The 23,244-nt window shown below is 51.8% G+C and overlaps 10 protein-coding genes across 10 annotated transcripts; 6 read left to right on the forward strand and 4 right to left on the reverse strand.

Annotated features, from left to right (window-relative positions):
- Positions 1-204: 204 nt before the first annotated feature.
- CLUP02_14922 (GATA zinc finger) lies at positions 205-2,834 on the reverse strand (the record flags this gene model as incomplete). The annotated part of the gene is made up of 6 exons (XM_049293848.1): positions 205-933; positions 982-1,074; positions 1,125-1,426; positions 1,684-1,798; positions 2,100-2,436; positions 2,818-2,834. 6 exons carry the CDS (start codon positions 2,832-2,834, stop codon positions 205-207), a joined length of 1,593 nt encoding a protein of 530 aa, XP_049150994.1.
- Positions 2,835-3,807: 973 nt separating this feature from the next.
- On the forward strand, positions 3,808-5,065 carry CLUP02_14923 (ribosomal RNA assembly protein KRR1; the record flags this gene model as incomplete). The annotated part of the gene is made up of 3 exons (XM_049293849.1): positions 3,808-4,061; positions 4,145-4,858; positions 4,942-5,065. 3 exons carry the CDS (start codon positions 3,808-3,810, stop codon positions 5,063-5,065), a joined length of 1,092 nt encoding a protein of 363 aa, XP_049150995.1.
- Positions 5,066-5,216: 151 nt separating this feature from the next.
- Positions 5,217-6,196, reverse strand: CLUP02_14924 (uncharacterized protein; the record flags this gene model as incomplete). Its single annotated transcript, XM_049293850.1, has 3 exons — positions 5,217-5,310; positions 5,341-5,472; positions 5,541-6,196. 3 exons carry the CDS (start codon positions 6,194-6,196, stop codon positions 5,217-5,219), a joined length of 882 nt encoding a protein of 293 aa, XP_049150996.1.
- A 101-nt stretch (positions 6,197-6,297) lies between these two features.
- Positions 6,298-10,328, reverse strand: CLUP02_14925 (zinc-binding dehydrogenase; the record flags this gene model as incomplete). The annotated part of the gene is made up of 13 exons (XM_049293851.1): positions 6,298-6,444; positions 6,474-6,610; positions 6,677-6,726; positions 6,783-6,851; positions 7,005-8,015; positions 8,071-8,158; positions 8,280-8,476; positions 8,667-9,069; positions 9,136-9,612; positions 9,674-9,703; positions 9,785-9,831; positions 9,873-10,060; positions 10,119-10,328. 13 exons carry the CDS (start codon positions 10,326-10,328, stop codon positions 6,298-6,300), a joined length of 3,054 nt encoding a protein of 1,017 aa, XP_049150997.1.
- A 29-nt stretch (positions 10,329-10,357) lies between these two features.
- On the forward strand, positions 10,358-12,052 carry CLUP02_14926 (YeeE/YedE family protein; the record flags this gene model as incomplete). The annotated part of the gene is made up of 5 exons (XM_049293852.1): positions 10,358-10,362; positions 10,481-10,660; positions 10,763-10,861; positions 10,916-11,146; positions 11,212-12,052. 5 exons carry the CDS (start codon positions 10,358-10,360, stop codon positions 12,050-12,052), a joined length of 1,356 nt encoding a protein of 451 aa, XP_049150998.1.
- Positions 12,053-12,083: 31 nt separating this feature from the next.
- CLUP02_14927 (uncharacterized protein) lies at positions 12,084-15,605 on the forward strand (the record flags this gene model as incomplete). Its single annotated transcript, XM_049293853.1, has 9 exons — positions 12,084-12,096; positions 12,160-12,174; positions 12,254-12,403; positions 12,469-12,694; positions 12,765-12,849; positions 13,003-13,141; positions 13,191-13,957; positions 14,043-14,353; positions 14,432-15,605. 9 exons carry the CDS (start codon positions 12,084-12,086, stop codon positions 15,603-15,605), a joined length of 2,880 nt encoding a protein of 959 aa, XP_049150999.1.
- Positions 15,606-16,190: 585 nt separating this feature from the next.
- Positions 16,191-17,300, reverse strand: CLUP02_14928 (SAP domain-containing protein; the record flags this gene model as incomplete). The annotated part of the gene is made up of 2 exons (XM_049293854.1): positions 16,191-16,613; positions 16,668-17,300. The coding sequence occupies 2 exons, from the start codon at positions 17,298-17,300 to the stop codon at positions 16,191-16,193; spliced, it is 1,056 nt and encodes a 351-aa protein (XP_049151000.1).
- Positions 17,301-17,993: 693 nt separating this feature from the next.
- CLUP02_14929 (uncharacterized protein) lies at positions 17,994-18,477 on the forward strand (the record flags this gene model as incomplete). The annotated part of the gene is made up of 3 exons (XM_049293855.1): positions 17,994-18,060; positions 18,178-18,328; positions 18,414-18,477. The coding sequence occupies 3 exons, from the start codon at positions 17,994-17,996 to the stop codon at positions 18,475-18,477; spliced, it is 282 nt and encodes a 93-aa protein (XP_049151001.1).
- A 61-nt stretch (positions 18,478-18,538) lies between these two features.
- Positions 18,539-19,037, forward strand: CLUP02_14930 (endoribonuclease L-PSP; the record flags this gene model as incomplete). The annotated part of the gene is made up of 2 exons (XM_049293856.1): positions 18,539-18,642; positions 18,749-19,037. The coding sequence occupies 2 exons, from the start codon at positions 18,539-18,541 to the stop codon at positions 19,035-19,037; spliced, it is 393 nt and encodes a 130-aa protein (XP_049151002.1).
- Positions 19,038-21,301: 2,264 nt separating this feature from the next.
- CLUP02_14931 (uncharacterized protein) lies at positions 21,302-21,737 on the forward strand (the record flags this gene model as incomplete). The annotated part of the gene is made up of 3 exons (XM_049293857.1): positions 21,302-21,420; positions 21,502-21,587; positions 21,658-21,737. The coding sequence occupies 3 exons, from the start codon at positions 21,302-21,304 to the stop codon at positions 21,735-21,737; spliced, it is 285 nt and encodes a 94-aa protein (XP_049151003.1).
- Between the last annotated feature and the right edge of the window lie 1,507 nt (positions 21,738-23,244).

The following is a 23,244-nucleotide window of genomic DNA, read 5'->3' on the forward strand; positions in this document are numbered from 1 at the left end:
CAGCCCGAGCCATCGTACCCGGATCCCGTAGGATATCCGGGGGTAAACCAAGAAAAGAAACACGGAAAAACACACGCGGCATTATAGGTATAAGCGTGGAGAATTTTGCAAAGCGTCGTCCTGAGATGTTGGGATTTGGTGGTGGTGGTGATGTACGTGGAAATCGCGCAGGTAACGGTGATTTGGGCCCCGGATGGTGCCATCTCAGTTCGCGGCGGCGGATTGAGGAGTCGAGACTTCGGATTCTCCACCACCACCACCGTCACCGCCTCCTCCGCTCGTGGCCGCAGCAACGGCTGGATTGGCAACCACTTCGGCAATCCTAGGCTTTTTTGCTGCGCGGCCAGAGTCAGAAAGGTCCAGGGCATCTCTGGCCTCCTTCAGCTCCAGCTCCATCTCGTCAAGACGTCGCTTGAGGTTGTTTTCTCTGCGATGGCTCTCGTCCAATTGCTTCTTGCTGCTCTCAAGCTGAGCCCGCAGCTGAGCTTCTGCTTTGCCGCTGATTTCCTGCCCTCTTCTTGCGCTCGCTTCATCTTGCTCCATTTGGCTGAGTCGACCACGGAAAAGTTCGTTGATCAGCTCTAGCTCGCTAACCCGGGTTTTGAGGGCAGAATTTGCGGCAATGAGCTGCTCATGTGTTTGCGGGACATCGAGGTGTCGGTCGCCATTCAGGGGGGAGCCCGAGCGGTTGTCCGACCCAGAGACGTTGAAGCCCTGCAGTCCAGCCTGAAGTTGCGCATCGTCCATGCCCTGGAAGACCGGGAGGCTAGGGTTGTATAGAGAAGGGGTTGCGGTACGAGAAACGGGAGAGTCAGAGCCGTCCGGATTGCCGTTTGACTTTTGCGACTGTCTGCGCTGGTTCTGCCCATGGATGTCGAGGCCGTTCGGATCGTTTGCGCCAAACTGGTGGGCTTGTTGTTGCTGCTGCTGTTGCTAGTCGCATTATTAGCCACAGTTGGGAAATGTCAACGGATCATGTACCTTTTTCTTAGATGCAAGATCAGGGCGCATCGTCTTCACGCGGTTTCGGCTCTTGATCACGTCGGTCTTGAGCGAGATCGGACGCGGACGACCCTAATACCGTATTAGCTCGTCTTTCTATGAAAAGGATGCGATACACTCACATGCAACTTGAGGAACAGTCCGCATGCATTGCAGAGGACTGATCCATACTCATCGCGCCGCCACAAGGGCGTGGTTGAGGTCTGGCAGTTTTGGCATGTTGGCTGCGTAGATTCGTTAGCTTGGGTGGCCATCATGATGCGCAACGCCAGCGAAATGGTCGCAAAAGATTCCGTCAAGGAGTTCCAAGTGCGTGCTCCAAAAGAAATGCGAAAAAATATGACCGTTTGCTTGTTTGTGGTGCTTGACGGGGTGAAGCGCGCGATGAGAGTTGGGACTCTGGTCTTGGTGTTGACGACTATCGCTGCATGGGAACAAGAAAACTTATCTGTGGAGCAAAGATAAGACAGGGAAGGAACGACCGCGCCCAGTTGCAGCCCCACACCTGCCTTGCAGGGTTCATTGGTTCTTAGATAACAGCAATACCTGAACGGTAATTGCGATAACACTAACGCAGGAGATGGGGGAGTTTTTTTTGGGGTTCGGGATTGGACTCGATGATAAGATACCCGCGATGGTCTCCGTACAAGGTGGGATAAGGTAAGGTAAATACAGACATACCGTGGTGGATCCTCCGCCAGAAGCGTAAGTCGGCGTCGGCACGGGAGCTGGCGCGGGCGCGGGCGCCTGAGTCGGTGTGGAGGCGGCAACGGGAGCGGGCGCGGGAATCGCTTCTCTGTGGATCAAAGTCAGCACATGAAGCTCTCGTCACTTTTGTGTTCACATCTTCTTCCATCCCATCTCGACTGTTTCTTCCACCCCTGAAACCAGACTGTGGACTAGCCAATGATATAGCAGCAGAGGGAGATCTGTCGATGGAGCGCAATGGCTGCATCGCCTTCTTTGTCGCCGAAATGGCTTCAAGGTTATACGGCGAGCGCGGGAGTAGCGCAAGTGAATCGTGGCCATCAAGCTGATCGTCCGTCATGTCCCTCTGCGAATTCTTCGTCTCTTCTCCTGACACCAAGCATACTCACGTACCGCATCTGAGGCGAGCTCGTCGCAGAGTTGTTGGCCTGGGCAAGCGCCGAGATGCCTGGCAACTGAGGAACCGTGGAGGCCGCGGCTATAACTGCGGCTGCGGAAGCGGATTCCGAAGTCGACGTGGAACTGGGCCGCGAGATTGTCTCGAGGTTCGTTTGTGGCAACGCAAGGGTAGCCAGAGCCGTGGCTTCCTCCATGACGTCTCGAAAGGAGGGAAGATCGTGATCGTGCTCGTGCTCTGTAATGTTGTCCAATGCCGGAGCAGGCGCAGAAGGCTCTCGAACGGCAGCCAGGATGGCGGTTGCAGCGAAATCGTCGCGGACGGGAGGACTATGTCGAAGGAGGGAGGACTATGTCGAAGGAGGGAGGCTATCGAATGCCGCTTCGCGATCGCAAGGCGCGCGTGTCGTGCAGTCGCAAGTTTTTCGCAAGAGAGACCCACGTACAGAGCTCAAAAAAGTGGCTTGCGAGGAGGATTCAGGTCGAGGCGCGAAGTCGAGGTTGCGAAACGTGTATGTTTGTGTGTAGTCAGGCCTTGGGTGGTAGATGGCAGGTGCAAATACGCAGGAGTGCGAAAAAAAAATTGTTCAGCGGGAAGACGCGCTGGAGGCGACTCAGAAAGGAGCAAATGGTTGAGTTGGAGGGGGGAGACAGGTACGTTCCCTAGGACAGAATTGCGGGGAGGAAACTAAGGTTACAAGGTAAAGCTACAGCCAGGTCTCAGACATTACGAAGGCACGTTGGACACAAAAGCTGGTTGACTTTTGGAATAGGGGAGAATAGATGGAATGGCGAACGGATTGATTTCATCCCGCATCCCCTTAATCGATCAGGATGGAGGGCCAATTTACTGGGGATGGACGGGACGCGATAGCTGTCAACTGAGCCTATCGGCGATACTGATTACCCAACTGGTCGTCCCACTGGACCGTATTACGGAAGCCACGATGTGATTGGATCGGCTACCCCATTCAGCCTTACAGCACGCGCTGCGCTGGTGTGTCAGGATCTTGAAGTTTTCTCTCACTGATCATCAGAAAGAGGAGGTAAGACTTGGGGTGGTCGCAACGGCCCCAGTACCCGCACGCATAAGCGCTGAAAGAAGGTTCGCTGTTATCTGATATGAAGATCTCACGGCGACGCCGACTCGTAAGGTACCTTAGGGTGGTACGGATACGCTTTGCAGATTCCCGATTCGGAGCGCCGGTGAGAAAACCTCGAAAACTTGGACACATACGTGCAATCGATCACTCTGCTCGGATAAATCTGTCATTCAGAGTGACATGCCAAAACAGTCCTCACCAGAATCCTAACGCTATCCAGTTGTGGCTCTCACGCAGATCTAAGGATTCGCAATTAAACAGCAACTTTGAAAGCAGTAACCCTTGACTGATTAGAAACGTCGTTCCAATGCGCATTCCCGGAATACACCAAACTCGCATTTGCATTCAAATCGCATGATTTGTCAAGGTTAAAACCACTAGATTGATACCGTTACTGGTCTCCCACAATGTGAACTGGGCCGACTTCACCTTGAAGATGCCGGATGGGCCCATAAAAACCGGTGTACCCCACGTGCCGTCTCCAGCGTTATCGATAAGAAAAAGTTCGCCGCAGCCACCAGTAAGTAACTACGAAACTTTTCTCGTATACAATTCGGCGTCAATTCCATTGTCTTGCAAACACGCGACAACCGATAAGATGCCCTCCACATACAAGAAGGACAAGCCGTGGGACACGGACGACATTGACAAATGGAAAATCGACGCCTTCACACCCGCCGACAACGCCGGCGGCACATTTGCTGAGGAATCCTCCTTCCAGATCGTTTTCCCCAAGTACCGCGAAGTGTACCTCAAGGAGGCATGGCCTCTCGTTACAAAGGCTCTCGAGAAGACGGGCATCGCTTGCTCGCTCGACTTGATTGAGGGTTCAATGACCGTCAAGACGACAAGGTCCGTATTCCAGTCTGCAATAATCTTCTTCAATGCTCGGCCCACTCCACCACAGTAACTAACATGCTGTTCTCTGCCTCCAGAAAAACATTTGACCCCGCCGCCATTCTGAACGCCCGCGACCTCATCAAGCTCCTGGCCCGAAGCGTCCCCGCGCCGCAGGCTCTCAAGATCCTCGACGACGGCGTCGCATGCGACATCATCAAGATCCGCAACCTGGTCCGCAACAAGGAGCGCTACGTCAAGCGCCGCCAGCGCATCCTCGGCCCCAACGGCTCGACCCTCAAGGCCCTCGAGCTGCTCACCCAGACCTACATCCTCGTGCAGGGCAGCACCGTCTCCGTCATGGGCCCTTACAAGGGCCTCAAGGAGGTGCGCCGCGTCGTCCAGGACTGCATGGAGAACATCCACCCCATCTACCACGTCAAGGAGCTCATGATCAAACGCGAGCTCGCAAAGGACCCGGAGCTCGCCGAGGAGAGCTGGGACCGCTTCCTGCCTAATTTCAAAAAGAAGTCGCTCAGCCGCCGCCGCGTGCCGCACAACGTCACGGACAAGACCAAAAAGGTCTACACGCCCTTCCCGCCCGCGCCCGAGAAGAGCAAGGTCGACAAGCAGATCGAGACGGGCGAGTACTTCTTGGGCAAGGAGGCCAAGAACAAGGCCGCGCAGGCCGAGCGCTTGGAGCAGCAGAAGCAGAAGAAGGAGGAGAAGTTGCGCGAGAGGGAAAAGGACTTTATACCCCCCGAAGAGCTCGGCCACAAGAGGAAGAAGAGAAAGAAGAGCGAGGACGACGAGTGAGGGGTAAAGAGGATCTGAGATGTGGAGGAAGCGGAAGAAATTGTGTAGTCTGGGGCAGGTGTCTGTTGTATCTTTGCAGAAAAGGGGTCGCCACGTACGTAGGTGAGGTGTTAGCTCACTCAAGATACCCTTCCATTCAAGAGTTCAAGAGTCTTCTGACATGTCGGCGATCTCCTCAAACTTCGCCGCCTGAAGGGTTGTAAATCAAAAGCGAAATGTCAATATAGGGGAAAAGTTCACGATATGTAATGCAATTAACTTGAGAAACCGAGGCGGTGTTCACTACCTAAGCTAGGTGGCCTAAACTTTTCTTAATCTCCAACCTTTGTGTGTCTCCAGGCAAGTTCTGTTTCTTTAGAGCCAATCTTTGCTCATTCCTCCCATTGCTGAGGGCGTGTGATCGAGGTATCGGTCGTGCAGAGGAACAAACTCCAGCATTCGACTGCCCCTTGAGACATCTGAACCGATCTAGCCTCACTTTTTCGGCTTCATCGAGCAATCAAAGGTACGATGATAGTAGTAGCTAGCCGGGAAAGGGCCACCCTCCGGCGATTCGGGATAGTAAATCTCCCATCCTGGGGCGTAGCTGTTGTAGTATTTGCCACCGTACCTAGAGTAGACTGTATTAGTCCTCATTCAACAAGAAGCGATATAAAGTTTTGAGAGGATGATACTTACGCCATGTGAGGCCAGCGGTCCTTGTGGGCAAAGAAGAGAGTGACGTAGGGAAGGGGACTGCAAATTGGCTGCCAGTCGCCCCATTGGAAAGGCACGTTCTCTCCGAAAAGCTGGCAGGCGTTGTTGAAGACCCAGCCGCGGCTAGGCCACTGCCTCCAGCCCGGCCAGTCGGCCTGGCACCAGATACCGAGCTGGCAGTCGCCGACAATCGGGCTTGGAGTACACCAGTTTTGCGGGTCAGGGGGTTCCTTCTCGAGGTCGTAGTTTTCGCCGCATCTCGGGACTCGCTTGCCGATGCTAGAGAGAGATTCGTCGTGCTGCTCAGGGTTGTACTCGATGGTCTCGCGCTTGCGGTCGAGGCCGGCGGTCTTGACGAGGTGGGCCCAGATCTCTTTGTTGACGGGGATGACCTTGTGGCCGTGCTTGAGGGCCTCCTCTTCGGTGATATTGAGGGGATTGTCGTGGGGGAAGTCTCTGGGAGCAAGGTGAGGGCCAATGGAGAAGTTACGCTTGGAAAGACCGTTGCTGAAGGTGGCTTCAGTGGGAGTCTCAGCGGTGTTGAGGTTTGCAATTCCACCTGTAGCGGCCACGACATTGATGCCTGAAAAGAACATCAAGGCCAGCGCCGTGACAACGAACATAGCTTTATGCCACATCATGATAGGGTTGCGTAAGCTATATCAGTAGTTTGCGAGCGAGAAGCTTAGTGTGTTGCTGTGGTTGAGATGGGTGAGGGAGAGGCAGGATCTTTTCTTCTTTATTGTAGGTGAAAGAAGAAGGAGCTGGGCGAGCGGAGAGAAGTGCCTCCCAAGAGGGGTCCTTTACCCAGTGTGAGGCAAGAGGGTGGACTGGAAGAAACCAGTAGCCAGATTTGGGGGTGAATATTCATTATGTCTAGCGGCACCTATCACGTGTGTATATTCACTGACTTACACTTGGTCTGATCAAGAAGCCTACGCAAAGAGTGAGGTGGCAGAACAGACTGGAGAAACGGTATAGGGATGGCACAACCCAAGCAAGTACCGAAAGTCCTATGAAAGAGCCCATGGCAAAAATTGTGTTTGTGTGACCTTTCTTGGAAGGCAATCAGAAGGCGCAAACACATCTCTAGGCAAATCCTCTGCGCAGGTAGCAACTATGCCTCTCGAGAACGTAGGCCCTGCTGAATACAGCAAAGTACTCAAGGCTACACGTTTGATTGACACGTTGGAGGACATGACAGGCTTGCTCAATCAACTTCACCCATAAGGAATAGACGTACGAGTTGGCTGAGAATCTCTTAGATAGCGGTCAACCGAATGGAACCATTTACTATGGAGAACAATGAATTCCTTGAGTCAGAGAACTTTCAATTCTTGTAAAGTGTTATTAAATTCAGAGAAATCCTCGATGCCATCATGGATACTCTATTTGTACCCATGTCGTACATTGGAACACAAAGTTCTCCCTTATAGCTTAGGTGACGCAGAGGGCTCCTCAAACTCAACCACAAGTTTGCCAAACTGCTTGCCTGCTTCCATATCCTTGAACAGCCCGTCAATGCCCTCGAGGTTCGTCAGTCCCTTGACCGTTCGGCTGACAACAGGCTTAATCTTCTTCTCCCTCACAAAGGCAACCATGTCTCTAAACTCCTCTCGGGAACCCATAGTCGTGCCCTTGAGCTCCACATTCTTGAGGACAGCCTGCATCAGCCAGTCCATCTGCGGCGACACCGTCATGCCGTACTGGCTAATGACACCGCCGGGCTTGAGCACCTTGACCGCCTTTCCCACAATCTCTCCGCCGGCACCGTCGACCACTGCATCGAGGTACGGCCGCGACTTGGGCAGCTGGGCCTGCAGCTCCTTCTCCCACCCCTTCTTCTTGTAATTCACGCCCCCGGCGGCGCCCATACTCTTGGCCTTTTCAATCTTGGCCTCGTCGCCAGAGGTGACGTAGACGTTGCAGCCAAACGCGACGGCAAACTGGAGGACCTGGAGCGCCACGCCGCCCCCAATGCCCGTGACGAGAATGTTCCTGCCCTTCTCCGCGTTTCCGCTCTTCGTCACGAGCGCACGCCAGCCCGTGAGGCCGACGAGGGGTAGGGCGGCGCCTTCGGCGGGTGTGAGGTGCTCTGGGGCCAGCTCGACCTCGTCCTGGGGAAGGGCGAGGTAATCTTGCGCGGTGCCGTCCGGGTACGTCTGGGTGGCGCCAATGACGCTGAATTTGCGAATGTCTTCCGGCCCGTCCGGGCTTGAAGCCCAGCCGCGGCTGGGTGTGATGAGAACTGGCTTATTGATAAGGCTTCTGTCTGCGTCTTTCCCAACCTCGACTACGATACCGTATCCGTCTGCCATAAGGGGGTGATCAAATGAGATGCCTGGATACAGGTGGCGCCGGATGAAGAGATCACGGTGGTTGAGAGCGGCAGCCGTTAATCGTACCAAGACATCTTTGGGCCCTGGGGTCGGCTTTGGGACTTCATTGAGTTGGAGGCTGAGATTTGAATCAATTACGGTAACATCATAAACAATGGGGATACATTTCTTACGGATAGTACACCTTTCCGGGCTTCCCCTCGATCTTTTTGACGGTGATAGAGTGAGGCATGGTATAAATGCAATGTACCGGCACTGATACTGTAGATATCCAATGCAGTGTCGCAAGATCAACGAAACGGGGGCCACGCCAGCTCTTATGTGAACAGAAAAGATTGAACCGAGCGAGATTAATAATATGATAGACCGGGTCGCTGCCGACGTTGACGTTGTGATTTGGTGGGGGAGTAGACGTCCCCCGGCCTCCTGTCCCTCCACTCAGCCGGGGCCGAACTCCCCGCATTCAGTGACGAGACCTCGGCACTTTCCCCACGCGGCGGTTGCGCGGGGGGTGCAACGCATGGGCCAACCGACGTAATGTACCTTATCAGGACACCACCACTTACATGCTCTCTACCGCTTTCGATCTTCGTGACAACTTCATGTACCGTACACATGCGAAATAGGAAAATTGGCTGTCGAAGACGACTTGCCTAAGTAACTAAGTATACAATGAACGCTTCCACATCCCTCATCTCATATACACGGGAGTCGAAACTAGCTCCTTTCCACGCTCTCACTACCTACACGACATGAAAACCCCTTTCACCAAGTCACGCCCTGCATCTTGACAGGCACATGCAACAACCGATCTCCAGCCTTGGTGGGACTCGGCATATTCCCAGCCCTCACGTTGACCTGCAGCGCCCAGTGCATGAGCCTAGGCTCCCCGAGCCCTGAGTCCCTCTCCTCGCGCCACTTGACAAAGTCCTCCTCCGTCACGTTCTGCGCGAGGTGCTTGTTCTCGGTCTTTTGCTTCGCCACTTCCGTCGCCGCCAGGGGCCCTCGGTGGGCCGGCGGGTAATCGTGCCCTGTCCAGATCTTGGTGGTCTCTGGCAGATCGAGCAGCCGGCGGACCGACGCGAAGAGGTCGCGGGCATTACCACCGGGGAAGTCGCACCGCGCGGACCCGACATCGTGATTGAAGAGGGAGTCACCCGCAAAGACGTTTGCTATTGAAAGTGATGGTCAGTATGGGGCTGAGAATTCTTCGTGACTGTCTGTGGGGAAGTGCTCACCTCCGATCATGTAGCCCATGTGGTCGGGGGTATGGCCCGGCAGGTGGATGGCCTTGGCCTTGAGGTCTCCAATCTCGAAGACCTCATCGTCGTCGAGCAGTCGGTCAAAGGCATTGGCGTACTCGTCTTTGGGAATGCCATACTTCTCAGCGAACCTCTCTTGCACATCCCCGATCCGTCTACCGATACAGATCTTGGGGGCGGCGCCGTCCTGTGCCTCCCGCAGCCGAGACTGTAAATATTTGGATGCCGTCAAGTGGTCGGCGTGGACATGTGTCTCTAGGATATTGACAACATTGTATCCATTCTTTTTTACCACGTCGAGAAGGCCGTCGGCTGTTTGTGTAGAGATGGCGTTCTTTGCTGGATCAAAATCCAAGACGGAGTCGATGATCACTGCGGCTTGGGTTGAAGGATCGGCTACGATGTACTGCCATGTGCCTGTGACCGGCTCAAAGATCTCGTGGATTGTGGGTTCTTGGGCCATGTTTGACTGTGTAAGTGAGGCGTTGTGGATATGTTCTCGCAACTGGTTGACCCGGTTCATCGGCTAGTTTTGGTGGTTTTGCTAACAATGTAGTTACAAGATGGAGATTTACAATATGGTCACTTGCTCAATTCTTATATCCAAACTCTCGAAACATCTCACTTAATCCTCGCCGTCCATGAATCCATAATCTAGAGAGCATGAAGTCCCTTGGTCACGGTAGTAGTCACCGAAAGAAGCCCAAGCTTACGGAAGCCCCCGAGAGATGTAATCCATCCCGGTGAAGAAGGGGTATCCACTCTCGGTGATGCCCGTGCGTTCCGGCAGTTCCCCGACGTCGGCGACCGTTTCTTCAAAGTGGTCGCCGTCCTCTCCCAGGCCCTTTGGCTGAGAGGGACAACAACCCTTGCGGGTTCGGGTTCGGAACCCAGGACCATCCTGGGACGGGATTCAACTGATTTTCTGCAACCTTATTGATCCCCCCTTATTCGGACACCTTGCCCTGCCCAATCAATCCTTTGCTGACGGACTTCATGGTCCCTGAACTGCCGACCTTCCACAATGGCGCACGCACCACCTGCAACACCTGTTCTTGAAGATGCATCTTTATCTCATCGGGGATCTTGAATGCGTGCAAATCGAACCGCCATACTCTTTCAGAGAAGGTAGCTTCTCTCACACCACGAAGAAAACCTCGGATGCGCATTCCCAAAGGACTAGAAATAAGCTAGCGCCATGTCGTGAGTTAGCTCCCAAAAGGCGTCATTGCTATCCGAAAAGGGAACAAGGTCCAGGAATCAACGCCACTAGCCATCCGTCACTTGCACTCTAAACCGCCTTTGACAAAAGTCAACCCAGACGCTCGGCTCGGCCTCAGCAACAGAGTACAGAATGGGGCCTTAACACTACCACTTACCTGACCAAGGCGGGTAGAAGCTCTACAGGGGCTGGCCCTCTTGACTCTTCGGCCTTTGACTATGGGGGGAGGATTATTAACCAAGGGCCCCGCTACCGGTCCATTTTTCCCTCTCTCTTCAAGTCCCCGAACGTATCTGGGCTTTCGGGCTTGATTCACTAAGCAGACTCGAAATCTTGGCACATTCGATAATCTTCCCAGACATTTGAACTCCTCTGTGGCAGTCTTGGCTTTAGACTGTATAAGTTCGACCCGAGACAGCTCGAAGAGTTTGAAGATTTTGAACTTCCACCACGCATCACCACCTCATCCTCGCTTAACCAGTCATAGAAGAGAAAACCTCTCATATAGACAACACACACCCGCCAAACTCCCAGCTTGCAGCAGTTCGTCCCAGAACGCTCCCGCGGCACAAACACATATACACACACTCACACTCCCACATCCACAGCCGACCAAGCCATGGCAACAACGGCTCTCTCTGGCGCCGCTTTCGGCGCAGCCTTGGTAGCGGCGGGCGTCTACCAACCCTCAGTCATCATCGCCCAGCTCAAGTTCGAGAACTGGCACATGATCCAGGCCTTCCTCGCAGCCGCAGCAAGCAGCACGTACGTCTAATCATCTCAGCACCTGCCATCCTCTGATCCTCTCACACAACTGACACGATATACAGCGTCTTCGTCCTCGTACTAGACCAGGCGGGCTACGTCCGCCCCAAGCCCCGCAGCCCCTCGCGTCTAGGTCTCTTCTCCCAGTACGACGGCAATATCCTCGGCGGCTCCATCCTCGGCGCCGGCATGGCCATCTCCGGCTCCTGCCCCGGCACCGTCCTCGCCCAGATCGCCGTCGGCACCAAATCCGGCGTCTACGTCCTTGGTGGCGCCGTCCTCGCCGGCATCATGTGGACCGGCTTCCTCCAGAAACTTCTTACGAGCAACGCCAGCTCGGCACCGCCCGAGAACCCCAAGCTCACCGTCCACGAGCGCGTCGGTCTCAGCAGAGCCGTCGCCTTCGTTGGCGTGGAAGCCCTTTTCGCGGGCATCATCTACGCCAGCATGAAGTATACTCCCGCCAGTCCCTACGCCGTCGTCGCTCCCACCATCGGCGGACTCCTGATCGGTCTGGCACAGCTTTTTTCACTGCTCTCCCGCAAGTCCATGCTCGGTGTGTCGACTTCCTACGACGAGATTGGACGGTACTTCTGGTGGGCGGTCCAGGGTGGCGGCGAAAAGGGGAAGCCATCGTATAGCAACATTCTCTTCTCTGCGAGCTTGGCTGCCGGCGCGTGGGCTGTCGCGACGACATACCCCGAGTTTGCCCTGGGTGCTGCTGATACGGCTGTCTCGCCACAGCTGGCGGTAGTAGGAGGTTTCCTTATTGGCCTGGGATCGAGAATCGGTGGAGGTTGTACTTCCGGACACGGACTCAGCGGCATTTCTCTGTTCTCCACTGCCAGCTTCATCACAGTTGCCTCTATGTTCGGCGCTGGCGCCCTTGTCGCATCTTACCTCTGATGTAAGCTGTATCTGGATAAGTTACATCGCAATGGCGCCTACGGGTGCCAATCTAGTTACCAAGCCCCGAAGTGGCTTTACGAAATTTCATGCACCTTGCCGTGCAGTTGCACGGCAAGAAGGTGGAGATAATACTACCACCACATTCTAGTAGCCGGGCACGTATAGGACCGTACCCGTACAAACACCAACCATTCAGAGATGCCTCATGTATAATATGTGTTGGCGCTAAGCGAAGCGGTCTGTTGACATGGGCCTACTGCATATGCATATTGCCTATGGGTGGATACAGTAGGCAGTTACAAATGATAGACATTCTTGCACCAACATGTCAAAGCCTGTTTTCCTTCCGTTGAAAACATGAGGTCCCCCACGGGTGTTTCGTTTAGCCGCTCTCGTCCAAATCACCAACACAGCATACATACATTCTTCGAAGTTTCAGCGCCTACCAAACACTAAGAGGCGTACCCTCGATATGGCTGATGAATTAACAACACAAACTCAACGACTGATTGCGCATGAATGCGCAAGAATCATAGCAAAAATGATGCGGGTGTTTCTTTTCACCCCTGCTCTCGCTGCGAGCGTCGCAGCAGATGATGGAGACGACTTCGTCAATAATCTGTTCTCAGATCTAGCACCGTCAGTCTCCCATCCTCAGATCCTTCACACTAGCTAGAAAGATGTATACTGACAAACCGTATGCGAAAAGATTGCTCGCCCTATTCGGAGAGAGGGTTACTATGCAGTTTATGAGTCAATCACTAGGCTGGGCTGACAATATTGTCCTGGCCATGGTGCCTCTGGGAATTATTACCATAGTAGTTAGCGCAATAAGAGTCGGAGGGCCCGGATTCCTCAAAGCTCTTATTGGCACAGCTAGAGAGAATCTCGCTCTTGCTGAACAAGGGCTAATGTCGTCTACCTCAACAGAGGTCTGCGAGCTCTAGAACGGTCATTATGTCGTGAGATGTATAGGGTCGGCTCCAGTGGCAAATTGTATTTGCTTACTACCTGAGTCTGGGGTGAATGATGGTGTTCACGTGGAGGTCATGCCTTTCCATAAGGTCAAGAATCAATATTTTGCTGGTGAGTTCCTCAACTGGATTGAATGTGCACGATCTCACTCTCATGGTAGAGAACGAATCCCCAAGAAATCTCCTCCGCAAGGCAATGTCGTTAAATTCATCGACTTCCGCGGAACAAGACAAGGAGAAATTATCACACTCAAAAAACACAGCGAAGTCACGCATCATTATCACACGGAACCCGCGGAAGAGCTCGCCAAAGATCACACTCAACTCTCATAACATCACAAGCAGAACTGAACTACGCATAGCAGCAGTGTGGGGCGTTATGCTCCAGCTAGGACTCATTGCATACGCCGGATGTTCCGTACATTACCCATCACTAGGTTTTCTCAAGGATGGAGAGCCGGTCGCCCAGTATGCGTTCCCATGCCATTGGGCGGGGACGCTTCTGCTGGTTGTTGGTCTTCTCCTTGGCGGCCACGTTGTCGAGAGTAGCACTATCGAAGAGGTATTTCGGCCCTCTCGTAAATTGACGGCGCAATTGGTCTGGCTACAGCAAACCAAAACCGTCAGTGATCAGGTATTTGACTCATTCGCAATCTATGCGAAAACCCAACTGTCTTTCATAACAACATCGGAACGGAGGCGCGATGAGAGAAAGCCTCCAGCGCCTTCCTTGAATCAGGAAGTCATGCTAGCAATCACTCCCGTGAACGAGAAACTTGGGATCTCCATCGAAATGGAAACTAGCATTGGAACAGTCGTCAGTCTGTGTGGATACATCGTCCAGTTCTGTGGCATGCGTGGGCTACACTGGTCAGTATCGATTGCACAGCTCGGCGCTATCCTCCTGATGGCTGCTTTAAGGGCCTGGGTCAGGCGGGGTCTTGCAAATCCACCAAGATCTCTTCAAACTCGGCCTGGCTTCGAACTCGATTGGTTTGCAACGACTTTTGCAGACATTCCGAATAGCCGGTGAATACCATCATGAGAGGCTGCAGCACTGGCAGCAGGCGGGAAGTATCTACTTGTGGCTGTTCCGCATCGCCGGGACATTCCCGTTGGACGATGACCTACCCACTTTAGCTACAGTCATTATTGTGGATTTCCTGAGGCAAGTTTACTCGGCTTTAGACTTGACTGGAAGACAAAGACAGATGTGGGACAAATCTAACTCACTGGTTGACCTGTCGCTCGCATGGGCTAGGGACGACAGTAAGAGAGAGATTCGGTCCAGATCACTTGAATCACTCGAAGTTGCATCAACTTTGTCAGCCATTCTGAAATTTCATGAGGATCAGAAGCGTCCTTGAAAGTGCCATCTCTCTGGAGACTCTACATTCGGCAGTGGAGACAACAACGGTTACAGCAGAACTAATGCCAGGTATCATGAGAAGTTCCGCTATACAAACTTGCACGAAGTAGCCCTGACTCGAAACCGAAGACGTATCGAAGACGCGTTCTATCGTGGAGAAGATGTTAACGTAAAAGACATCCTTGGTTGGACGCCGCTGCATTACGGGGCGCGTAGACACTGTTTCGTTAAGAACTTGATATTTTTATATGAAGCAGATGTCAACGCGCGAGACTTGGTTGAGTGGACACCGTTGCATTATGCTTGCAATTTTGAAGGAAGGCCAGATGATGGTTCTACAGAAAGGCACGAAACCATCGGGAGCAGTTCCTATGACAACATCTGGGCGTTCTTAGCGGGAGGCGCGCACATCGACGCGCAAGGTAGAGATGACGTCGCACCGATACATTGTGCCGCGATCGCAGGGTTTTTGGAGGCAGTCAAGTTATTGACAAAGACGGGCGCAGACATCAATGTCCGTGATGCTTCAGGTAAAACAGCCCTTCACTGGGCTGCATTCCATGGGAACCAAACCATTGTTGAATATCTGTGGAAAATCGCGAACAGAACATTGCGAGATAGGGAAGGAAGAACGGATTTGCACCTGGCAGTGAAATGGAAGACAGCAACATGGCTTGTCAACAATGATGCTGACGTTATGGCTAGGGACCGGCTCATGAGGATTCCTTTGCATCAAGCTGCTTGGGCTGCAAAACTCGATGTTGTACAATTGATGTACGAGGAGAATCCCACTGCTATGAACACTTCAGACTGTTTTAATCTAACACCGCTGTACTGCGCGGTCCAAAATGGGCAAGAAGCAGTTGTCCAATGGCTTCTCGAACATACCAGGGCCGAAGTAAACCACATATTGCAAGGAAACTCGCTCGTGCTCTCAGCTATCAGAGAGAGTCACGCGGATGTCGTTGAAATTCTGATCAAGCACGGCGCCAACGTAACGAGCAGGAGTAGGTATGGGAGGAGCCTACTACATGAGTCGATTCTTTACGGGAATGAAGAAATCACTGAGATGCTTCTGAAAGCAGGAGCAAGAAATGGGTTTGATGATGATGTTAATTCAGTCATCAAAATGACGAAGGGGAATGAGAAACAACGGGTTTCCAGGAGTCTACTTGAGAAGTACGATGTAAATTTGGGTGAAAATTAGGCGGATCATCTTTTAGTACGCAGGGGAGCTGATCAAGCCGAGGATGATAAAACGTGGTTGCAGCGCGATCAAACTGCGAAGACAGTACGTGACCCTTCTCTGAGTACATAGCAGGACAGCATCAACCAGGATCTCGGGCAATTGACAACCTCAATAACAGCAAAGAGACCAAGACCGTATATGAGGGGTGAGACAGCCTAGCGACGATGTGGTGAAGGTAAGGTAAAGAGAACCAATGCAGACGTCATTGAAGCTTGGCATAGCGTGTGTGAATCCATTTATGTCAAGAGGAAGAGGCAATCAACACTGCCAGCCATTTCCATTTACTTCCCGTGGGCTCAAGTTCGATAATGATGATAAAGTCCGTCTGAGATGCGTCTTCATTGATACTTCAAGCCCGTAAAGTCCTACCATAACACTCCGGGGAGTTAGCTTCCCCCTCCACCGCAAGCAATTATTGAGCCGGCTGCACCGTCAAGCATTCTGCTGACTGGTCTTTCGAAGCCAGTCACACGCCTTTCATAGTCATGTCTCATAGCAACCAGGCCCTTCCAGATTCCTTGTTCAAAAACTGCCATCTTGCTCTTAGACAACCGAGTTCGACCAGACAGTCTGACAGACAGCGCACGTGAGGGCCCATCCGGTCTGCTGATGCGTATACACGTCGAAGCAAGATGAGTGTGTGTGGTTGCCGCACTTAATGCAGCACACCGTTCCTGCCTCGCCAATGTCTTTGAAGCAGACAGGGCATGACTTGCCGTCCTTGGACTTCGCAATACCGTCCGACATGGAGGGGTCTTGGCTGGCCTCCGCTGCTGTGAAGCGGACTTTAGGGGCACGCTCAATGAGCCTCTCGATCTCTTCGGAAAAGAGCGTTCTCTGTGGGAGTAGCTCTGCAGGTGCCCGGAAGACATGCGTCAGGACGTCTGCGATTTCGTCAGTAATGGGATGAGAGAGAGAAAGGTAGCATTTCCCTGACAGATTATATGTTTGCAATTGCTGCGAGGTCTGAACATCTAGTCGAGGTTAGCAATTGTTTGATGATACTTCGACGTTACTCACTATGCTCGAGCAGGTGCATGATGTCTTTGTTCCGATAATGACCTCGTAAGTATCGGGTCCAGTCCCACGGATGCCGATGCTGACTCCACCATCGGAATCGTTGGACTGCTTGATTACAAACATGTCTTCCTTCATCGCTTTCTTGACAGAACCAACGTGGCTCTTGTCAGCTGTGTCAACAAAGAAGCGCTTCTCGCCGTTGCTGCTAGTGTTCTTGGAGATAGGGCCGAATGGCTTGTCGTCAGGAGCGTCTCTGATGGCAACGACCTCAGGCTTGTACGTGCTCAAGTTCTCGAGCCTCTCGACGAGAATACTCTTCTTCCCATCGTCCGGCATCTCACGCATGGCGAGCTGCTCCTTAAGCATAGGAACAGTAAGCTTGGCCCAGTCCGTGTCATCTGGCACTGGGCCCGTGTTGATGCCATAGGTGCAAAGACCGCGGCGTGTAAGACGCTGGATGTCGGCCGGGTACTTGAGAAACGATGACTTTGTGGATGCAGGTTTTGTCTTGGGCTCGGCCTGAGCTCGACTCTGGGTCTGTGGCTCCTCGTCTGGACTGTATTCCGAATAGAGGGTAGATTCTTGTGTCAAGGAGGGCGGAGACGACAACTCCGAAGACAGCGAGACGGACATGATTGTAGTTGAACTGCGAAGACTCTTCTACCTTCCACTGTTTGGTGAATCAGATTCTCCCCGATGTGTAGCTCGCAAATCGATTGCTTTGTATTTGATTGACAAGGGGATTATAGAAAGAATTAGAACGAAGATGCTGAGGAGGGCAGTTGGGTCTGACGTTATGGAAGAGAATGACATCAGGGACGGTTGTAGAAACCGAAGTGATGGCACATGAGGCTACCGTTCGACGTACCTGCCTCCCAGCTCTTTTCTAGAAGGAACCATATAGATGAGATGGATTCCAGTAAAGGAAGGCAGTCACGAACATGCGCGATGGCCAATTTGAGGAAAACGAGGCAGGTCATGGCTTACTCGTACCTTCCAAGACGATCGATAAAAAGGTACCTTCCTTCATACCGTCCCAGAGCACGATCGGACGTCAAGATTTTAGCCAAGGTCATCATTGCTTGAATACTCCAAAGCAGAACCGAAGATTGTGATGTTAATAAAGCGACCTGGATCGTGTTCTTCGGAATCTAGTCTATCTTGAAGAGTGCGGCGAACTGCAGCTCGTCTAATCTTCAGTCGAAATCGTCTTTCCCCGCTCGTCCTAACATCATTTGATTTTTAGACTTTTTCTCACACACGCTCACTACAACACACCAAACTTCCATGATTATTGAAGAGGAATTTAGCAAGGCCGCTCTCACCATGTTTCATTTTTCCCCCATACTCAGGTTGGTCCGGTGGGTGTACCTTATCTCTGAAAGACCCGCTCGTTGACCTATCCGTACCTAAAGAGATAACCGCAAAATGGCTGCTTGACTCATCGCGCGTGTGACCAACACCGGCATCGTACTCGAGTTATCTTTCGCGCACTTCAAACGCCTCAAAGACCGTGTATGCCGAGCCTCGAAACCTGTTGCGTCTCATACAGTCTTGATTGCGTTCGCGTCGCTTCAAAGCTGGGTGTTTTTTATTTGGATAACATGTTCAAAGGTCATTTCCATCCCCAGCCCATGTCCTAATACGGCCATTACAGGCTTGTGGACAAGATTCTGATTGGCTTAGTTCATCTTTTCCCGTAGAAATCGCGAGACTGACATGTGGGAATACCTGGGATGTTGCGAGTGACTCAACCTCTTATATCATATCCACCACGTCCTTTTCGCTTTCCTTCCACAACTACAACTGACGGACACAACATCTCGCATCAATTCGCATCAAGCCTTCTTCGGCCCTTCTTTCAGCCCATCATGTCCCGAAGAAACATCAGCTCAGGTTCTGCCTTTGAGGCACAAATCGGCTACTCCCGCGCGGTGGTCTCGGGCGATCTCATCTTTGTGTCTGGAACCACGGGGTCCGTGTCTCCCTCCAACCTCAATCCCAGCCCACCCATTCATATCATGGTTTATAAACAACCATGTACAGTTGGGGCATATATGCTAATTAGTCCAACGGCACAGTTACAACTACGCAACAGGCGTCATATCTCCCAACATTGTCGAGCAGACGGAGCAGACGATGGAAAACATCGCCGCCGCCCTCGCCGAGGCCGGCGCCGAGATCAAGGATGTCGTGCGCGTCCGCTACATCCTCCCCGACCGCAACGACTTTCAAAAGACATGGCCGGTGCTTCAAAAGTACTTTGGCGACGTCCGCCCCGCGGCGACCATGATCCAGGCGGCGTTGATGGAGGACGTGATGAAGGTTGAGATTGAGGTCACGGCCAAGAAGGAGGCTGCCAGTTTGTAGTTGAAGCACTGCACTGTAGGACAACGGCTCTATAGTTCGTGTGAGAAGGTGAGGCCTTTTGGTGGCTTTCGGTCCTGCAGGGAGACTCGATACCAGAACGCCTTGCGCAGGATAATTTGGTTGTGAAGAAAACAGCCTGGTAGTGAGATATCTTGATGAGTGAGATGTGAGAGCGAATCGAAATTACCGAACTCTTGATCCGTAGATATTTCCCAATCAAAGAAGTAGTTGACCCCATTTCCAAGAGCTTATGGCCACTTCCACAAATGACAAAACGAGCTTGCCGTGACTTGCCATCGTGTAGCAAGCATAGTAACATCAAGGTATGTACTCGTCACGACTAGAAAGCTGGAACACAGTCACAGAACGACACCAGCCTAGTTATGAGCATGGCCTGAGGGGGGCTTTGCTCCGTACTTGAACGTATTTTCAAGCTGGTGCCTTGGCCAAACCTCTTCACTTTCTCCGTCTCTCTCACCCTTGAACGACGTGTTACTATCAAGTTGAATCACAACTGTGATGAGACAAGTAGTCACTGAACCAAAAAAACGATTGTTCGTCGCTCAAATATTCAGCCACAGACTCGTGACATAAAAAATCACCCCAGGATGCCGGACTACCAATGAGTTTATAAGTACAGCTCAATCATATCTGTAAGCGGCTCTTCAACATCCAAAGTCAGAAAGCTGCAAAGAATCAGGTCTCACTTCATGCAAGAATTGTCACCATCCCGAGAAATAAGGCCCAAAAGGTACACGGCGGGATAAGTATGCAGCCAATACCGGGTCGTTTCAACTCTATCAAGATAGAATACTGTTAGAGCAAACCCCAACATCACAGAGCGCATCATACCATGACATTCCCATCAAACTGAGGTCGTGAAAGCCTCAACCCGAGGACGGTATAACACTCGCAAACATATCAGCTCCCAGTCCAAACAGTTTTCAACGGCAACAGACGGCTAATCTCAGCCTTCAAGTCAGCCTCCAAAAGCCAAAAGGGGGCGCATTAGAACAAATACCCGAACATGGCTATTGCGGCGGCGTAGTGTAATAGCATTGAGTTGGCATATAACACAAACCTAGCATCATATAACACGCAGCCCCTGCAACTGCAACCACTTTAACCAGCCTAGCCAACCCCCTCCGAGATGAGGACTTCATACCCACGCAACTGCCGAGCTCATGGACTCGAAAAAGGAGCTATTCACTGCTGATAGCCATGCTAAGGCTGGAATAAGACCGCCAGAGGGCAACACATGCCCCCCGATATTTTGGGGTACCATACAGTGACAAAAGCCATGAATCCCCAAATCTCATGCACAATGAGATCGATACCCAACATCGCCATGCCCAGGGTTCAGTCCAGCTCCGGGGAAGCAGACCAGCCACCCCTCCCCTCCCCTCCATCCTAGCCGCTCATTGTCCTGAGCCGAGCCAACTCGTACGACGACGACCCCCAGCACTGAAGTCATAATGGCGGGAAATGTCCCCGCCGCACGACCTCGGAGCCGAAAAGAGCTCTCTGCTTTACCTACCAAGGATACACAGAATGAGGTTGCGGGGGAAGTTGTGGTCTCGGCCCCCGTTGGGAACACAGTCAACCACCGACCAGTAACGACCCCTGTTTCCAGCCTGCCCGGCGGGCTACCTGCATGAGAATAGAACGATGGAGGGGGAAAAAAGGCCGTACCAAGGCCAACAATCAAGTCTCCATCATTCAGTCCCCCATTACCAAGCCCACCGAGAGAATCAAAAGAATGATGTCTTTTTTCTCTCTCTGCTGTAACTCGCCGCCCTCTGACGCAAGTTTGCGACCCAGAGACCCTGATCTTCCCGGCTGCGCGTTCTGGCCCCTCCTTCCATGCGGCGTAGCCAACCCCACGCAAGGCAGGCCGGCATGAAAACGGGGACGGGGAGACGTCATTGCCGATCCCTCTTCTCGCCCGCTCACATTCAATACCACGCGCGCAAGATAGAGACAGAGAGGCACAGAAAGTAGGCGTTGCACACACGCAAACCTGCATGTGAGAGGAAAGCTATGCATCAGATCAAGTTTTTTGGATTGAGATAGGCTTGAAAAGTTGAAGATATAAATGAGCAGTAATGGACAGTGAAATTGGAAATGCCATGATATCTCTAGACTTGTAAATCATTTAACAAACGGCTTTGCGCAACATCGCCTTCCCACCCCCCCTTGATACTCATACCACACATACACGGTCCTACGGTACATATCACCGAAAAAACAAAAACTCACTCACAATGGAGACCTCAACCACCAACTCCCTCATCATCTCCCTCGCCATCATCCTCGCCGTCTTCCTCGGGGGCACCTTCGCCTACCAGCAAGGCATGCTCGACCCCCTCATCGAGCAAGTCGGGTGAGTTTAAACCTTCTTCTTCACAAATAAGGTCCCCAAAAATCTCCAGCCTCAAGCTGACCACCCGTTTGCGCAAAACAGCATCATGATGTTCAAGGCCAAGGCGGAAGCCGAAAAGAAGAAGATGCAGGCACAGGGCATGAAGGCCGGACAAGACTTTGTCGATGGTGAGTCGAGAACACCCCCAAGAACCGTTTGATAAGTCTCCGCGACCCACTAACGATAACTGCGCCATAGACCAGCTCAAGGGAAACAAGCAGGCAGCCGACGTCGCAGACGGCATTGGCTCCATCGGCGGGCTGAAGAAGCAGTTGTAAACAAAAACTTCAGCCTCATAAAAAAATGAGATTAGACTGAAGCTTAAAATCCTAGTCGGGGTACGATCTCATCTGTGCCTCGACCATGAGGACCACGAGGACCACGAACTTTTTTTTAACGGGGAGCGAATGATGGGCGTCTCATTGGGCCGTCCCTAGGCGTGTACGATATCTGTACAGTAGGGTGTCAAAAGTTCGTGTACACCCTCCCAGTGCGTCACCTATAGCCCACTAACTACGTCTCTTTATTACTATAACTATCTTTCTAACTTAGGTATAAATAATATAATTTAGAATTTTAATAAAATACTTCAGTATATAAAGTATATAAAACCATTTTTTAGATATTTTAAAATACGTTATATTAATACTTTATACTATAATATAAAGCTAGAGTTTGAGATAAAAATAAATTTATTAAGAAGTACAGTGCTATTCGCACTTATAAAGCCCTATAATCCACTATAATAAAAATCTCTTAAAACTCATTTTATAAAAGATTTATTTAACGCGTTTATAATAGAGGAAAATATAGTGCAACTTAGATATATACTAATATAATAGCTAATTAGTTATATAGTGATTTTTGATTTCTTTTTCTTATCCTATTTAAGTTTTTATTTGCTGTTGAAAAGTAGTACTTTTGCGGGATACTGTGCGCTGCACACGAACTTTAGACACCCCACTGTAGTGCAGCAAACTTTACGACTGGCGGGCGTCTTAGTCTGGTTTTCTGGGGTTCAATTACCTTTATTCTGGAACAATTTTCGGCGCTAGAAGAGAGGGCCAAAAAGAAACCATTTCGTAACGTTCAACAGTTTGTCAACGAATACTTTTTGTTGTTGAAGTCTCTCTGCGCCTTTACTGGAAAATCTGTCCGAACTATCGTCCAGTGATGACTACTGGAAAGCTAGGCGTTTGCTGCCAGCTGCAATGAAAGGGGTGAACAAGGACTGCGAAAAGAGTTTCTACATACCCGCTTGGTAACCAGGAAGAACCTGTTGCGGAGAGATTAAGGAGAGCAGGGATTTTGATGACCTCATGGCATCTGGCACTGCCCGGCGCAAGCAGGGACCCTGGACCTTGGACAGGACAAGCTGAAAACCAGCTCAACCCTCTCTCAGTCTCTCCCTGCAGTTTTTCTCCTCACAAACTTCATTGGGCTAAACGGGGACAGGGCAGGTAGGGCCTAGTGGACGGGTGAGAAAAAGTGCAGGGCTCGCGGTGGCCCCGGTTCCCGTACAACCGTGAATCTGAACCTGTGACGATCGCCGGCAAAGCTTGGGCGCCGCTGCCGCCCCCTGGCCGTTTTGCTCCACTCGGAGTTCTCTGAAGGTTGAATTTGGTGCAATATCTTCTCTTTCTCAGCTTTTCCCACCAAATGATCGACCACTGCTCATTGGATTCACTGGAGTCTGGAGTCTTCAACTCTACAACTCTCGGAGAATCCCAAGACAAGGCTGCAGCAACGGTCCAGAATCCACATGGCCCATGCCAAATGCCTCCG

The sequence above is a fragment of the Colletotrichum lupini genome, chromosome 8 (assembly GCF_023278565.1).
Source record: "Colletotrichum lupini chromosome 8, complete sequence".
NCBI classification, from domain to species: Eukaryota; Fungi; Ascomycota; class Sordariomycetes; order Glomerellales; family Glomerellaceae; genus Colletotrichum; species Colletotrichum lupini.